The 17,256-nt window shown below is 39.9% G+C and overlaps 1 protein-coding gene across 1 annotated transcript; it reads left to right on the forward strand.

The window, feature by feature from the left end:
• The first annotated feature begins 14,230 nt into the window (after positions 1 to 14,230).
• On the forward strand, positions 14,231 to 16,504 carry LOC131249001 (pentatricopeptide repeat-containing protein At1g63330-like). The gene has a single exon (XM_058249541.1). It carries the CDS (start codon positions 14,273 to 14,275, stop codon positions 16,286 to 16,288), a length of 2,016 nt encoding a protein of 671 aa, XP_058105524.1. The 5' UTR covers positions 14,231 to 14,272; the 3' UTR covers positions 16,289 to 16,504.
• The last annotated feature ends 752 nt before the right edge of the window (positions 16,505 to 17,256 follow it).

The following is a 17,256-nucleotide window of genomic DNA, read 5'->3' on the forward strand; positions in this document are numbered from 1 at the left end:
GGGTAGTAATTTTGCTTGTGACTATGGTGAATCAATGAATGAATGATGATAATTTTGGTTTTCAACTATTTGAGATTTTTGAGATGGCTAGCTAGCTAGCTAGCTAGGCGGCCACACCTCACAGGAAGCAATTGAAAATGTTGGTTGGACCATGCAATGGATTGGGTCTCAGTAGTAGACGCATTTAGTAGATGAATTGCGTTTATCTATCACTGCAATGCAGTGGGTGCCTTCTCGTAAGACAATCATTTTTTCATGATGACATGCAAGTGGTGGTGGAATATGCTAAAGAATTGAATAGGCAATGCCTTGGACCCATTGGTACATAATTAGCAAGGTTATATTTGAATTAGAAGTTATGAATTCATCCTTTTGTCACACAATCAATGCAAACAATCCAGTTGCAGGTAGTATAGGTCTACTGTCATCCAGCATCAGCCTCTTGCTTTTCCTCTGCTTGGGCAGTCTCTATGCCCTGTTTATGTAGGTGTGCCTCATTCATGCTACTGGGTGTAGGTGATAGATTATAATATGTGGTCTAGCAATTTGTTGGGCTTATGAAATGATGTGTTTCTTGCATTGCTCTACCCTTGCTGCCTCCAGAGTGGGGCCACAACGCTCAAACTTAATGGCTCTAGGCACAATTCACATTGTTCTATCTAGGTGATCTTTTTCATGTACACCTAATGGAGCAAATGGATTTCAAATAGACAACATTGCATATGCCTAGAGAGCCTGAGTAAGTATATTATGTGATGTGTAAAACAGGCATTGCAAATGATTTTGTCCCTCATCTACGTATTTAGCTCCTCTTTTTTCTCCCATCTACATATCTCACCCAACACATTTCTATAATACGATTATTCTAGAATGCGGTGTGTGGGGTCCATTGTGGTGTAGGACTATATCTAAGCCATCCATAAGGTGCACCTGTTCAACTTCACAAAATACCTGAAGATCATGAGTGTGGGAAAGCCCAACCATTAAAACATTTTAGGCAGAGCATGAGGCCCAAACATATCTATTATATGCCATTCAATCCATTCGGAAGATACATCCTAGTCGCTTTGAATGGACACGACAAAACTATTGCCATATTTTCCTAGTATTACAGTTCACTATTGCAATATTATTACTGTTTGCTAGGAGGTACAAAATGCATTCGAGGATTTTGGTGGAAGGGAGAAATATTGCATTATCATGCTTTCTGCCAAACAGCTTCAAATTAAGGCATTTTTATTGGGTAGATAACAGGTAGGGGAGGGAAATGGGTGAGTTGGCAACTTATGATAAATATTTAAGTAAAGCTCAATCCTAATGCTTGTGTGGGTCTTTTTTCCTTTTGTTTTTATATATGCCTGCCAATCTCAATCCCTGCACCTTTGGTTTCAAGGGGAGAGGCTAACAAACAGTAGGTTGGCTTTGATTGGCAACACAATATTATAGTGAAGGCTTTGGGATTCAACCACTCAGAAGGTTTTTGTGAGCTGCCTATGCCATGCTATTGACTGTTCATGTGCAGCTTTCCTTCATATCACAACCCCTTGGAGAATCTCATGTAGGCAAACATCAATTGTAGTAATTGCTTTTTTTTATTTCCTGATCTTATCTTTTTTCCCTGCTCAAAATATGGAGGTTTTTTTTTTTAAAAAAAATATCCTAATGACCTTAATTTGGTTAAGAAGTAGTAGTAACCACAAACAATATCACCTTAGCTTTGTATTATGAGGTGTGCTCCAGCTTATGGTGGTACCAGGCAAATGTGGAGCCTATGTAATGTGACATCCTAGTCCATGCACCAGATGCATGAGCTGAACACTCTGGCGGGGCAACATCACGGGGAATGAATATGGGTAGGAACACCCTCCCTTGATTTGCACTAGGGCCCTCGCGAGTTTCAAAATAGCCTGATTTTTAGCCCGACCCTTCATCCAGGTTCAGTGAACTGTCTGAATGGCCTAAATTGCATATACACTCCATTTTGGTGGAAGGGAGAAAATGAAGTTCATTTTAGCTGTAAAATAATCCTTCTGCCTACAACAGAAGATATAATGCTGGTGATGATATATGCAATTGGGACATAACTCAATGGCCATATTGAACTGCCTGTTGTTCTCATATGCGGTGACTTGCCTGATGAGTGGATTTGTAACTCAATGGACAAATGTACGGCTGTGGTGATAAACAGTCTCATATATTTTAATAGTGGTTTTAGGCACGTGACTCATCTCTCTAGCTCATCCAGTAGGCCCATTTCAATCCCTGGATTCATTTATGTAGGCATCATTGGTACTTTTGCCAGTTGTCAGATTTGAATTGAAAATGAGACCATTTACGGGCTCAATCATAGATCCACAATTTTTTCTATGACATTTCTAATAACCAAGGCCTACCGAGATTGATGAAATTTCCTATGTTGTGTTTTTTGAACTTTGTTTTGAACTGTAGCTGAACTCTTTGTAAATGGAGAGATAGTTCAAAGATCGCTGGAGTGACGGAGGAGGGTTGAGTTGATACCCCATATTGAACTGCCCGTTGATTAATTAGAATATTAGAACATAAGTTTACTATAAAAAAGATCTTTTCTGATATTTGGTGAAGAAGAAAATACGATTACAAATTGGGCATATTGTACCAAATCATCAAAGTGTTACTTTATTACACATTGAACCATATGCAGAATACCCCAAATCACAACTACACTTACTTCCCAAGTTCTTTCGACACTTCTCAAACTTTGTGTTATCATCATCATCATCATCTGAGCCTTAACCATATTAATTGGGGCCAACTACATGAATCTTGTTCCTCCATGCCACCCTGTCACAGGCCATTCATTCGATTAAGACTGATTATACCCCCCAAACACTTTGTGCTATAAGTTTTTAATTAATATCATCATAAAAAAGAAAATTTCTTTCAATTATTTGCAAATTGATGGTCTAGGTCAACCTCTTATGAGGAACCTTTTTTTTCTTTTCGTGGAGGAGCTAATTTAGTATGGTGTATTTGCAAGAGATCTCTTCCAAGGAGTAAGTATAAAGAAGATGTTTGTATCAATAACCACACAACTGTTTGGGGTTTGTGGTGGAAGGATGGTCAATGGGGCTACAAATGTTGCAAGAAAATCTAGAATAGCTACTGTACAAGCTTTGCTGGAATTGAGGTGGTTATTTATAAATGAATCTTTTTTTTTTTTGGACGGCCCTTCAAGAAAAGTGGTACAACCTAAATTTACTGTTTTGTGTGTGCTTGTCTGTTTCTAACTACAGTCTAAAAGGCATGAATTCAAACCTGGATCCGATCTCAAGAGTATTTATTCTCAATGACTGGTTTTTGTAGTAGGCATGACTTTTCGTCAATTTTGTTTCTACAAATCTCTTGATTGTTTCTACAAATAGCTTTAGATTAACATCTAAATTAATGATAGATTTTGAAGTTTATTCATTTGATTTTATCTTTCCTCTCAGCTCTTGTCCTTGATTTTTTTGGAGACTAAATCCATATCTTATTTCAGGTAATTCATTGAAAACTCAAGAGGTGCATTACCTGGAGCTGCAAGAAGTAGAAGTGCTTCTTTGAGCTCGTGTGATGTTGAAATAACTGGGACTAGATGCAATGTTGTAGATACGCAGAAGTCAGTATTGGAAGTATCCTCTCGGTACAAAACTAGATCTAAAAAGAGTTTTGATGTGGTAGAAGCATCATTCCACAAGGATGGTGGATATTCATGCAAATGAAGAGAGAGCTGCTAAAAGCAGAATGGCGCCTTCAAATTCATCTGACTTCAATACCCTTCCATGACCATGAAATGCCTGGAAATGACCGTGAATCAACACGGAATTGTTTGGGATGACCATGAAATGCATGGGAATGATCATGAATTGAAGCGAATTGACCGTGAAATGCATGAAAATGATCATGAATTGAAGCGAATTGACGGAGAAATGCAATGCAAATGACCGTGAAGTGAAGGGGCGTGACTGTGAAATGCCTGGAAATGTCGTGAATCAACACGAAATTGTTTGGAATGACCGTGAAATGCATGGAAATGATCATGAATTGAAGCGAATTGACCGTGAAATGCATGCAAATGACCGTGAAGTGAAGAGGCGTGACAGTGAAATGCCTGGAAATGACCGTGAACCGTGAAATGCACGCAAATGACCGTGAAGTGAAGGGGAGTGAACCTGAAATGCCTAGAAATGACTGTGAATCAACACGGAATTGTTTACTAGATAACCAGTAACCATGCTTGTTGTTCCTTCAGATCATACAACAACCACGGAATTGGCAGGAATGACCGTGAAGTGAAGGGGCATGACCGTGAAATGCATCGAAATGACCATGAATCAACATGGAATAGGCGGGAATGACCATGGTATGCATGGAACTGACCATGAAGTGAGGCGAGTGGACCATGAAATGTGTCGAAATCACTGTGAATCAATACGGAATAGGCAGGAATGACCGTGATATGTATTGAAATGACCATGAAGTGCCCTCACAACATGAAGTGAATGGGCATAATTCAATATACTCTAACAATTTCAAAGAAAGCAACAGATGTATTCAATATACAACATTTACAGTCGTATTACAAAAAATGCACTTCAAATTGTATTATTTTGAAGTTATTGGAAATTTGTAGCTCCAACGATTATGACCCATTTGTTTGCAACGTCTGCATATTTTTGTAGTTCGTTCCTCTCCACGGGAAAGGATCCGTGCCTTCTTTGGTCTTCCAGCTGACCTCATTTGTAGCGGGGGTCGGATTCTCGAACAATACTCTTTGAATGCAGGAGAAATTTCCCATTGACTTTTGTCCCGTGCTGGGTACACCGAATTTTCATAGGTGATTTGATAATTCCTCGTCCTCGCCGTATACAACGGGGAGCAATACGAGTAACGAAGAAGATTGTAGTTTATATATGCTGAAAGAACATGAAAACAAGGCAAACCCTTTACTTCAAACTCGCGACATGTACATGAAAGCTCATTGAGTTTGACGATATCATTGTAGTCTCCCACAATATAGTATTCATCTTGGGAAATTGCGTGGCAACGAACATCTCGTGCCTTCGGTATGAGATCCTTTATTTGTTTCTCGGCCCACAGTGTCAACGGTCCAACGAATGATGAGGCTGATTCTCTTCTTTTATAAAACATCTCTTGAATTTTCAATCTGACTGTCTCTATTAGCATAGTCACTGGATATTCTCATGCTTCTTTGAATAGAGCGTTAACACACTCAACTATGTTTGTAGTCACCAAATTGAACCTTTTTCCTGGGAAATGCAAAGATGCCCACTTTTCATAACTTATTTTCCTTAGCCATGTATGTACCGGGGGGTTGGCAAGTTCGATATCATGTATGAATTTATCGAAATCAGCCCTCCTATAAGTCTTTATAGCCTACCAATAGTAGATTTCCAATGACTTGTCTTTGAACATATCCACCAAGTTTCGGTATATATGGTAGGCGCAGTACTCATGGATTGCTGCCTGGAAGACCTGTGGAACTTCTTTCATCAGACCTTTATGATGGTCTGATATGATAACAAGACCAGGTAAATTCCCTAATGAATCGTTGATGTATGTAAGAAACCAATTCTAACTGTTGCTATTCTCTGATTCTCCGATACCAAAAGTGACTGGAAAGATGTGATTGTCACCATCCAATGCCATAGCAACAAACAAAACACCCTTGTACTTACCTTTTAAATGCGTCCCATCAATGGTCAAGACCCTTCGTAGAGATGTTTGAAAACTTCTGACACACTGTCTAAGCGTAATAAAACATCTCTCAAACCTCATCGTCTGTTGATTCACAAGCAGAGAAGTCAAAGTCTCCGGGTTCGCCATCCTCAACTCATGAAAGTACATTGGGAGTTCTTTGTAAGAGTCTTCATAAAACCCCATTACGCGATCGATTGCAATCTCTTTAGCACGCCATGCCTTATTATCGCTAATAACAATATTATACATCTCTTGCATTGTGAATATTATGTCCTTCGGCCTTAACCCCATGCGTTGCTCAATGCGATTGACAACCAGTTCGCCGGCCAGCTTACTGCTTGCTTGCCGATGATCGCTCTTCATCCATGACATTCCACAAGTATGTTTTTCCTTGTAGGTCTTAATCTTGAATATCCCCGCATCGTTCACCCTAGATTGTGCACCCTCCATTCAAACTTATCTTCCATACGTGCCACGGTGAATTTCTTCTTTGTGGAATACAACACCTTGTATTGAAAGTTGTTGCGGATTACAAATTGGCTCAAAATATACTGACACCGGCTCTTATCCTCGAACGTTTGGTTAACGACTATATCAATCGGGTCATCAACAGGACATGAATACAGTGACAGGTCCGCATTGGTGAAACCAACATCATCGAAAGGCACGATGGAAAGCCTGGTGGTGAAGTCCAATGATCGACCCTGCTTAGGCAATGGAATGTCGCTTCTACTCACATTTTCGATGTTGGATGTTGAGGGCAAATCTACTCTCGTAAATGAAGGTGTTACCGTATATTCAAGTTTGAGGTTCACGTCAGCCGACAGCCTCACTGGACTTGTCATGAAGTTTGATGTATGACCTTGACTTGTCATTAAGTTTGGTGTATGAGCCGGCACGGGTACCGGAGTGCTGCTTAGAGGAACCTGTAAAGGTGAACACTTATATTTGTAAGTGAAGATATGTTCCTCACCCAAACTTCCTACTGCTGGCGTGTCATGTTCGAACCCACTATAATCGACCTGGTCTTCGAGTACTGGTTCATTAACGCGCTGCATTGTCTCGATGAATAAAGGGATGTAGTGATCCGGGTGCTTCAGTTGTGCTGTCAAGAACATTCTCACATCATCATCGTCTTCAAATACAGCTGGAAGGACTGATTGGTTTGTGCAAGGATACAATATGCTCAACCTTATATTGTAATCCTCAGGTCTATTCTTCGCAATTTTGTACATTTTCGATAGAAGCTGTTCATATGGAATGTCAACACATACGGCTGTAGTTTTCGATTCTCCACCCTTGTACGTATAACGATCATTTTCACAAACTAACTCCCCACCATATGAGCATAGGATGATTATCGAAGCCATTTCCTGAAAACAAACACAATAATATAACTCGTTTAGTGTTCACATGTATATGGTGGATTTGACCGAGTAGTAGGAAATCCACCATTGTACCAGCTCAAATATGATAGGCTTATCGGTCAGATTCACAAAGTTTTAAATTACAAGGATGTATGCCACTCAGTTCGCGATGATTTTTACTCACTTCACAGTCAATTTTACTCACATCCAGGGAAGGTTCGCATTTTTCGCGATGAATTATCATTCAATTCTCGATCCTGAAAGGATTGAAAATGACTGCAAAGTAAGTGAACTTAAGGTCCTGTTTGATTTTTGGGCTCACTTGTATTTACCATGTAATTACAAGTAATAATTATTTACCTATGTAATTACCACATCTTTCCCAATGTAGACCGCGAAATGAAATGAATTGACCGTGAGGTTAGGGGGATTCGCATGGAATTAACCGTACAAATGTGTGGAATTGACTGTGGAGTGAAGGGGATTGACCGTGAAATGAATGGAATTGACCGTCAAATGAATGTCTTATTGGAAATTTGAATCGTAGTGATAACAATTTGCAATTTCAGGGCCTGTTTGGTTTTCTGGCTCAAGTGTAATTATCTTGTAAATGAGTAATCATTATTTACCAAGGTAAGATCTTTCCCAATGCTGTCTCATAAATCAAGGAATTTACCGCCCACCCATTATGCCAAATGAATTCAAGGCATGACCCCAAAAATTAGGCAAATCAAAATGTCAAGTGGACCACACCACTTGAGAATTGAATGCCTACCATTAAAAACTTGTTGAGGGCCTTAGAAATTTTAGATCAAGCTTATATTTATACTTTTCACTTATCCATGTCCATGTGACCCTATGAACGGGTTAGATGGTGAATAAACCTCAATGTGGGCCCAGTAAAAGAATCAACTTTCAACAGTGGGCAAATTAAATCCATTGTTTCCTTTCATGTGGGCCAATTGAACATTAGATCTTTCGAATTTTTTCGGATCTAGTCTCAAAATATTCTAAATAAACAGATGGACGACACGAATATATTATATACATTATGGTGGGCCCATGGATTTAAGGCAACATTTTTGGACCGATTTTCTAGGTGAAATTACTCACTCGTTTCCAAACAAGTGAAAAAAATGTAATAATTACTTTACGGCGATTTACATGGATTATGGAAAACTAAACAAGCTCAAAGAAAGCAACGGATGTATTCAATATATAACATTCACAAACGTATTACACTAAATGCACTACAGATTCACCGTTGTATTACAGAAACGCACTACAATTTGATAGTAAATTGCGTGAAAATCACCAAGTAGTGTATGAAGTTGACCAATCAATTCAGTATATTGATCGGAAAGTGAGTGAAATTGACCACGATAATTCATCTAATTGGATAGTCACGTAAAATTGACTCAGCAATGCATGATATTGACCACGTGAAATTAACCATGGTCTTCTATGTAAACAAAAATGAATTTACCTAAAATTTAAACATCAAGGTAGTTGACCGCGAACTACAATCACTCCCTAACACTCAGTGAAATCCGTGTTCGAGAAAAAGAATAAGAGTGCGTTGATGTGAAACATGTTCTTTGAAGAAAGGTCTTCAAGATTTCACGTGCATTCGTAAAAAGAATGTGCTTGGGCTCGAGGAGAATGTAACAGGGAATATGTAATGTGATAGTATGATGAAGATTATATGGCGATTTAGTGAAGAAAATGAAGATTATATGACAATTTAGTGAAGAAAATACGTGAAAAGAAGAGATAGGGTTGATAGACACGAGTCCGGATGTGTTTTTGGGCGTAAATGAGACAGTGGACTAAAATTGAAAAAGGAGGGGCATTTTCGACCTTTGGAAAGGCGTCCGTATAGCTGGGGCGTATTCTCGCAAGGCAAAATGAGGTGGGCTTAGTCTCCTAAATGGGCCATAAATGGGTCGTACAGTTGTAAATTACTCATTTTTTTTTTTTTATCAATTCATTCCTAAAATAAGCTGTCAAAACATATGAATGGTGTGGATATAAAACACATAAATCAAAGTGGGACTCAAAGCTGTCAAAACATATGAACGGTGTGGATATAAAACACATAAATGGGACTCACAGGGCCAACATATCACCACCCTACCCCCGCAGTGGTGTGCGCAGCACCACCTGATCCGCGGTCCCTAACTGCATATGCCAGCGGAAATTGGATTGTGCACTGGGTTACTCGGTACACTCTTATCGTCCTGAGTAAACTCAGTTGGGCCCACCTTGAATGTATGTGATCTATCCACACCGTCCATTCATTTTTCCATCTAATTTAAGGGGTTGAGCCAAAAATCAAATCATATCCAAAGATCAAGTGGACCATACCATAGGAAACAGCGGAGATAATGATATCCACCGTTGAAACCTTGCTAGGCCCAACAATGATGTTTATTTGTCATCCAACCTGTTCATAAGATTTTACAGACATGGATGAAGGGAAAAAATAAATATAAACTTGATCCAACAGATTGGGGGTCATAAAAGTTTTGGATCAATCTGATCTTTGTTTTTCCCTTCATCTGGGTCTGTATGACCTAATCAACAGATTGGATGTCAAATAAACAGTACAATGGGCCTTAGGAGGATTTTATTGGTGGATATCCAATCATTATTGTTTTCCTGTGGTGTGATGCACCTGAGATTTATATCTATCTCATTTGTGGAATCAAGCCCTAAAATGATCTGTAAGAATGGATGAAACATATACATCATGGTGGGGCCCACAGAGCACTGACCACCAGCCACCGGCCTGTTGGCAGGGGGAGTAGCCAAACCGTGTCCCCTGACATGATAGTCCTATCCGTTTGATCGAAACAAAGGCCAAAAGTATAAAGTGGTCCTTTTGAACAGAGTAAGAGATTGGGATCGTATGATCAGTCTGATTTTTGGGCCATCGACCATACATAAATGATTCAGCTGATGAAATTTGGGGTCAAAAGCAAATGAGATGCAAACTACTCATTTGGACCTCACGATATGCCAGCCGTGACTCAGAACTTAGACCGGTAGACAATCGTAACCGCTGGATCAGGGACAAGGACCAAAAGTACAAAGTGGCCTTTCTTGATCAAATTGACCGGTTATGATTTTATATACAGACTGATGTTTTGGCCACCGTCCATATACAGTGGGGCTCGCTCGGTTATCCGTTCTGATCTGGAATACAAACTCTACCTAATTATCACTTAATGGTATTATGGTATCAACTTCACAACCCTTAAGCAGAGCACTAAGCCGAAGGATCTTGACCGTCAATTTACTGGGCTCCAAATTGATGTGCTAATGCCCTTCACAATCTTCCACTCCCGGAAGGATGACTCCTGTGGCTTTTCATTTCTCCATCCATAGATGGTCTGTTTCAAAACTACCCATATTAGATAATCTATTCACGCATTTGAAAGTCACTGATCAGATGGCTAGGATCATCTGATGTCCGTTCAACAATTTCCCATTGACGGTCCCGATCTCCCTACAGGTCAACGGTTGGATGATTCTATCATCCGTTAACCTGAGGTTTCATGTAGCATGCATCCAGTACATGGACGGGTCTATTGTGGGACCATCTTTATAGGTGGACATAAGAAGGCTTACAGATGCTGATACAAAATGAGCTCATTCATGATCAATGTCCATTTTCTGCTATACTTTGGACGGTTCAGATTATTGTCTACCAATCTGAATTGTCCAACTAATGGGCCTTATATGGATGGACGGCGTTTAGAGAATCTTACTTTTTGAAAAAACCATATTTTTACTTTCCATGGCTTGTTATTGACCGTTAACTGTTTTTTTCATTCCCACCGTCAATTTAGATGGCTAAGATCATCGAATCTATGCATATCTGGAATCAATTTCCATCCATAATGAGTCCTGGATAATCCTAACCGCAAGATTGATGAAGTAATATGGCTCTAACATATTCGGGTTCATATGGCTGTACGGGATAAGTATAAAGGGCTGTTCTGGTTACTGCATAAAGCTAACATATCGCCACTTGTGGAACTTTCATGAAATCCTCTCCGTCCATCAGCTGCAGCCCCACTTCTTTTGGGTTGATTCCAAAAATCAGTCTGATTCAATGCTCGTGGGTCACCTCTTATGGAATTCTAAATTCACGGCCCATCAGGAGTTTGATATTCACATGGTATATTCTAATACTCATGATTTTTGAAATAATGTGATTTTTAGGGAATTCTTTTGTCCCGATGAGACACAGCCATATGAATGGATTGGATGGCATATGCACACCAAGGTGGGCCTGCAAATCTGAGTTTTAGATGGTCATGATTTTAAGGTTGCAAGATTAAGATGAGGCGACTTACCTGATGGATGGGATGGATTTCATGAAGATAAGAACCAGATTCACCTTCTTGTGGCCCACCTTAGTTTCAAATCAGGCTGAATTTAATTTGGTCATAGGCTTTTCTGAGGTGACGCATCGGAGGTTGTATTTTAAATTATTTTAAAATAATTTAGTGTTTTAAAATATTCGTTGGGACAGACCATGGCCCTACGGGTGTGTCTTTTCACTTAATTCTGAAAGGTTGCGTCCTTTCATATTTTGTTTTGAAAAGTTGTCTTTTGAAGCCTGAGGGTTGGGATGGACCATGGCCCTACGGGTGTGTCTTTTCACTTAAGTCTGAAAGGTTGCGTCCTTTCATATTTTGTTTTGAAAAGTTGTCTTTTAAAGCCTGAGGGTTACGTCAATTGGGTTTAAATTCAATAGTTACAACCCTTTTTTAAAATGTGTCTCTACACTCTCTACACCCTTAAGGGTGTCTTCACAAAGTCTATAAATAGACTTTCTCATCTGTTTTAAATTAGTATGTTTTATGTTAAAAGTATGATTTAAGTGTTTTCTAGTTCGTATTAAGATTGCAAACGATTTGAGCCCGTGTACAGTGAGTGCACTACTAGGATCAGGTCATAGTCTTTATATCCTGAAGATTGATTGCTCTGGAAACTTGTTATACTTGGAACGCTGTGCAAGAGACACAAATTCGATATCAAGTCGAGTGACTCACGTCATGTATCGACTTCTATAAATCGATAAGTTTTCTATTTTCTCATTTTAATTTTATTTTATTTAAATAATTTTTTAATCTTTATATCCCAACATCTGATAGATGAGTTGGATAGTGCGAATACTCCACATGGACCCCACATCTGCCTGGTGTCACCATAAGCTTACGATGGTACTGGTGGACGTGTAAGGCAGAGACTGATGGACAAATGGCCCTGATCATGCACGTGCATCACATGTTAAAGGATTGTACATTCATGGGATCTTTTCTTGGAGCCCTGTACTTAATTATCTCAACCAGAAGAAAATGGGTAATCGGTGTGGTAGTTATCAGTTGGTTGGACCGAATTGTATACAACTGTTTTATACATAAAACACTCAAACTCTATTATAGTCAAATCTACTCCGTTCATCCTGTGAGAAAAATTATTTCAATTATACATACCAAAAAAGGCTCAGCCATATAGAAAATCTTACACTACTTGAACAATGTAATGTGGAATTGATATTAAAACTTTTAAGTTCATAAGGCATGTCCTGCCTAATATTTGGATGAGGCTGATTTTTGTATTTTTGCTTCATCTTGATATGTTAAACAACGGTTGTTGATGATATATATGCACCATGGTGGCCCCACACAAACCCATGGGTGGCATCCACCCATCGGTGCACCTAGTTTGTGTATTTCGCTAGTTTTCTGCGCCATCCTGTAATTGAAGATAGAGCCAGATGGACGGGTTGGATACTCTTTTATCATATTCTGTCGGCTGATTCCTCTGCAAAGTTTGTGTAACAACTTTATTCTACCTTGCAGTGTGTGGGGCCCACCGTGTTGTAGTTATCACATCCAATCTGTCCACAAGGTGCCCCTTCAAGTTCACTCGGTAGTTAACTAAAAATCAGTCTGATCCAAAGCATATGTTGTTCACACAACAAGGGACAGTTTGGATGAGGTTCTTACCATTAAAAGTTTCCTGCTTCTTTCTGGGAACGACTTTGTTTCTTAGCTCCTCACAACGAAGCAAGAGCAGTGTCCTCTGTCTCGAGTTCGGCAGCAGTAGCCACTGAAGAAGCTTTAGCAGCAGTGGAGTGGAAGCTGCTGGTGGTTGTAGCTATGCCTCCCATCAAAGAGTTCTGCCCATCAATTCATCCGCTTGAAGATACAAAAGATACAACCTTGGCCATTCGGTATTTGGTGTGGCTGTATTGATGGTTGTTCAAGGCCCCAAGTCAGTTGGAGTTCATTGCTTTGTTAAATTGTTAAGGCTGTTGATTAGGTCAGGTTTCAGCTACTGTTCTACTTCCTGCTGGGGCTGATTTAGTCCAAGGTGTTGCATGGCATGTTAAGGTTGCCTCCCCTACAATTTCTTTATTTTTGTTTTTTAAAGGTTGCAGCGGTGAAGTAGTCCCTGCAGGGTGTTTCGATGTCACATCACCACGTTCTTTGGGCCCCACCATGATGTGTGTGTTGTATCCACACCATCCATCCATTTGGAGAGATCATTTCAGGGAGTGAGCAAAAGAATTAGGCGGATTCAAAGTTCAAGTGGACCTCGCCATAGAAAACAGTGGGAGGTGACGACCACCATTGAAACCTTCTTGGGGCCGACCATGATGTTTATTTGACATCTAACCTTTTTATAAGTTAAAAAAGACATGGAATAAGGTAAAGCATAAATATTAGCTTGATCCAAAGCTTCCGTGGCCCAAAGAGGTTTTAATGGTAAGCATTCAATCTCCATTGTTTTCTATGGTGGGGTGCACTTGAAATTTGGATCTTTCTCATTCTTTGGATTATGCCCTGAAATGATATCAAAAAATGGATGGACGGTGTGGATACATTACATACATCATGATTTTGTCCATGGAAAGTGGTGACCTAACTTAAGTAGGGGAGCGAAGAACAGAAATGACTTGAAAATAACGTTTAACCTTACGCAGTCGAGTGCGTGGACTGGCAAATGGAGGGAGACGTCTAACGGAACTCCAAGGAAAATAGCATTAATTGAAAGGGAATATGCTCTTGGTATTCAACCAATTGTATTTCACCACGTCACTTCAGTAGCCCTTTAGCTACTGAAATCCCCACCCGTTTGGGACCATGCTCCACGATATAGTTACAAAACATATGGACGGCGTGGATATACAATACATACATCGAAGTAGGTCCTACAGTCAGGGTCGCACCCACATCAATGGTTCCGGGGTCGCAGCCGCACTCCACAGGACCACAACAACTACCATCCCCTCTTCTCTTCCCTCATCAGGAGTTGTTTGGCACCCACAAAATCTTCGATTTCGTAAAATGTCGTCGAGAAGAGCTGCCACTGCCGCTGCTCAAAAGGGTAAAACTCTCTCCTCTCCAGCTTCTATTGAAATTACCATTTCTGCCCTTGATTCTAAAATCACAGAGAACAAGATCCCGACTCCAACCCAATTCAACCATTTGGTGAATGATCTATTCAATTCGATTCGAGCCGGTGCTTTTGTGAGGTTAGAGGATGCTGCGGGCCTCTTCAATCGTATGGTCCGCACGCAGCCGCCGCCTTCAATCCAGACCTTTAATCGCCTGTTAACTACTATTGCTAAAATGAAACACTATTCGACCGTGATTTCTTTGCATCGGGAGATGAATTGGTTAGGGATCCCATCTGATATCTGTACATGGAACATTCTTCTCAATTGTTCCTGCCGCTTGAATGGCATCCGTTTCGGTTTCGCTGTTCTCAGCAACATCCTGAAACGTGGCCATGAGCCGAATGTCGTGACTCTGGCTACTTTTATTAAGGGGTTTTGTATGGAAGGGCGGATTGGCGAAGCGAGTAGTTTTTTTCTGAAGACGGTAGAAATGGGATATCCTTATGATGTGGTGTCGTTCGGGATACTAATCCACGGTCTTTGCAAGTCGGGGAGCACCGGAATGGCTCTTGGGTTGCTTCGGAAAATGGAGAAGGGTGTGGGTAAATGTAGGCCTAACCTTACAGTTTATACCTCAATCATCGACAGTCTAAGCAAAGATGGGCTCACAAAAGAGGCGCTTAACCTCTTCTCAGAAATGGTTGGTAAAGGGATTCTGCCGGATGTTTTCACTTACAATTCTTTAATTCATGGACTATGCAATTTGGGGCAGTGGAAAGAAGCAATGAGTCTGTTTGAGGAAATGTTGGTTGGAGGAATCTCGCCTGGTGTCATAACTTTCACCATACTGGTGAATGCTCTTTGCAAAGAAGGAATGGTTAAAGAAGCCCATGGATTACTAGAATTGATGACCCAGAGAGGTGAGGAGCCTAATGTAATCACGTACAATGCATTGATGGATGGCTACTGTTTTACTGGCCAAATGGATGCCGCCTTAAAGATATTTGATTATATGGTGTATAAAGGTCATAAGCCTAGTGTCGTGACTTATTCCATGTTAATCAACGGCTATTGCAAGAAGCAGATGGTAGACGAGGCTATGTGGCTTTTCCGAGAAATGCCTTGCAAGGGATTGAAGCCCGATGTTTTTACTTACAACACTCTTATAGGTGGGCTGTACCGGGTACGGAGAATTGTGGCTGCACAAGAGCTCTTCAATGAGATGAAAGCTCATGGACAATGTCCGAATCTCATCACATACACCATTTTGATGGATGGGCTGTGTAAAAGTGAGCGTCTTGTCGAGGCAATGAAACTACTTAATGAGATGCAAATTAGAGGAATTCAACTAGATAATAAAGTTATTGATATCCTCATCAATGGGATGTGTGAAGCTAGGGGACTTAAATATGCGAAGGAGCTTTTCAGTTGGGCCTCCACCATGGGCTTGGGGAATGATGTTAGGACATATAACACGTTAATCAATGGGCTCTGTAAAGAAGGGCTTTTGGAGGAAGCTAATGGATTGTTCTTGCAAATGGAAGAGAACGGTTTCCAACCAGACAGTGTCACCTTCAATGCTTTAATTAGGGGCTTTCTACAAAAGAATGAGACCCTCAAGGCAATGCAACTTCTCGGGGAAATGGCTAAAAGACATTTTTCTGTGGATGCATCCACCGCAACTATGTTAGTGGGCTTGCTCACAGAGGATGAAAAAGGTCAAGAATACTTAGGAATGCTTCATAAATTTGTGCCCTAGGGTGAAGGAGAGGTGATTTGGTGAACATCGATTCAACATCAACTCTCTCTCTCTCTCTCTCTCTCTCTCTCTCTCTCTCAAGTTGTAATGGCCCGTACCATAATTGTAACAATAGTATCTGTTCTGACCACTGTTACTGTTAGGGAATACCTTGCTTATAGGAGGTTGATACACATTCAACTCCTCCCATGTTCCTTTGAGTTCCTGTAATATTCACCTAGCAATTTTTCATCCGTACTGATAGTATCATGGAGGAACTAATTTTGGGAGATACGCTTCCGAGTTCGTAACAACATGCTACTATGATGAAGCTCCACTTGATGAATATGGTTAGACAATTTGAACCCTTTCCTTCACCAATGAAATCTAATATTAATATTCCATATGAAACGTTGCTAGTAGTCACTGAATTTCTCTTGAAAAATGTTTGTAAAAGAGAAGAAATTCAAATAGGAAGGTTGAACGTTCCCTGACAACTGAGATTATTATAATTTTCTCTTTTTTTTTTTTTTTTTTTTTTTTTTTTCCGTGAAATAACGAATTCAGCAATCATCAACTTCAGTTATAGGATTTTACTTTAGTTTTATGACAAAAAAAATGAAATTACTTATGAGAAGATGCAAGCCCTAAGGTTAAATCAATATGTCAAATTGAATTGCAATTAATAGTCTAAGTGGAAGTACTCTTCTTGTAGTTTTCTTGCCTGGCATTTGTATTGAAAGACTGGGCTCTGAGTTCTGAAAGCACTACTTTGAGTTTTGAATTGAAAGAAATGTAACTGAAATTTGAAGCTACTTCCACAGTGTGAGTTGTAAGAAACGTCATCGTTACATTTTGTCATTTTCTCTTGATTAATCTGGACGTTTTTAAAGGGTAAAAAAATAAAAATGGACGTTTTCATTTCTCCTGTTAACCTTGCTTTTTTCAATGTCGAGAGTGTTTCAATCACAACAGTAGTGCATGCTACT

The sequence above is a fragment of the Magnolia sinica genome, chromosome 6, assembly GCF_029962835.1.
Source record: "Magnolia sinica isolate HGM2019 chromosome 6, MsV1, whole genome shotgun sequence".
Lineage (NCBI taxonomy): Eukaryota > Viridiplantae > Streptophyta > Magnoliopsida > Magnoliales > Magnoliaceae > Magnolia > Magnolia sinica.

Coding starts and splice junctions, on each gene's coding strand:
- LOC131249001 (XM_058249541.1), top strand. CDS start 14,273: ATGCTCCACGATATAGTTACAAAACATATGGACGGCGTGGATATACAA.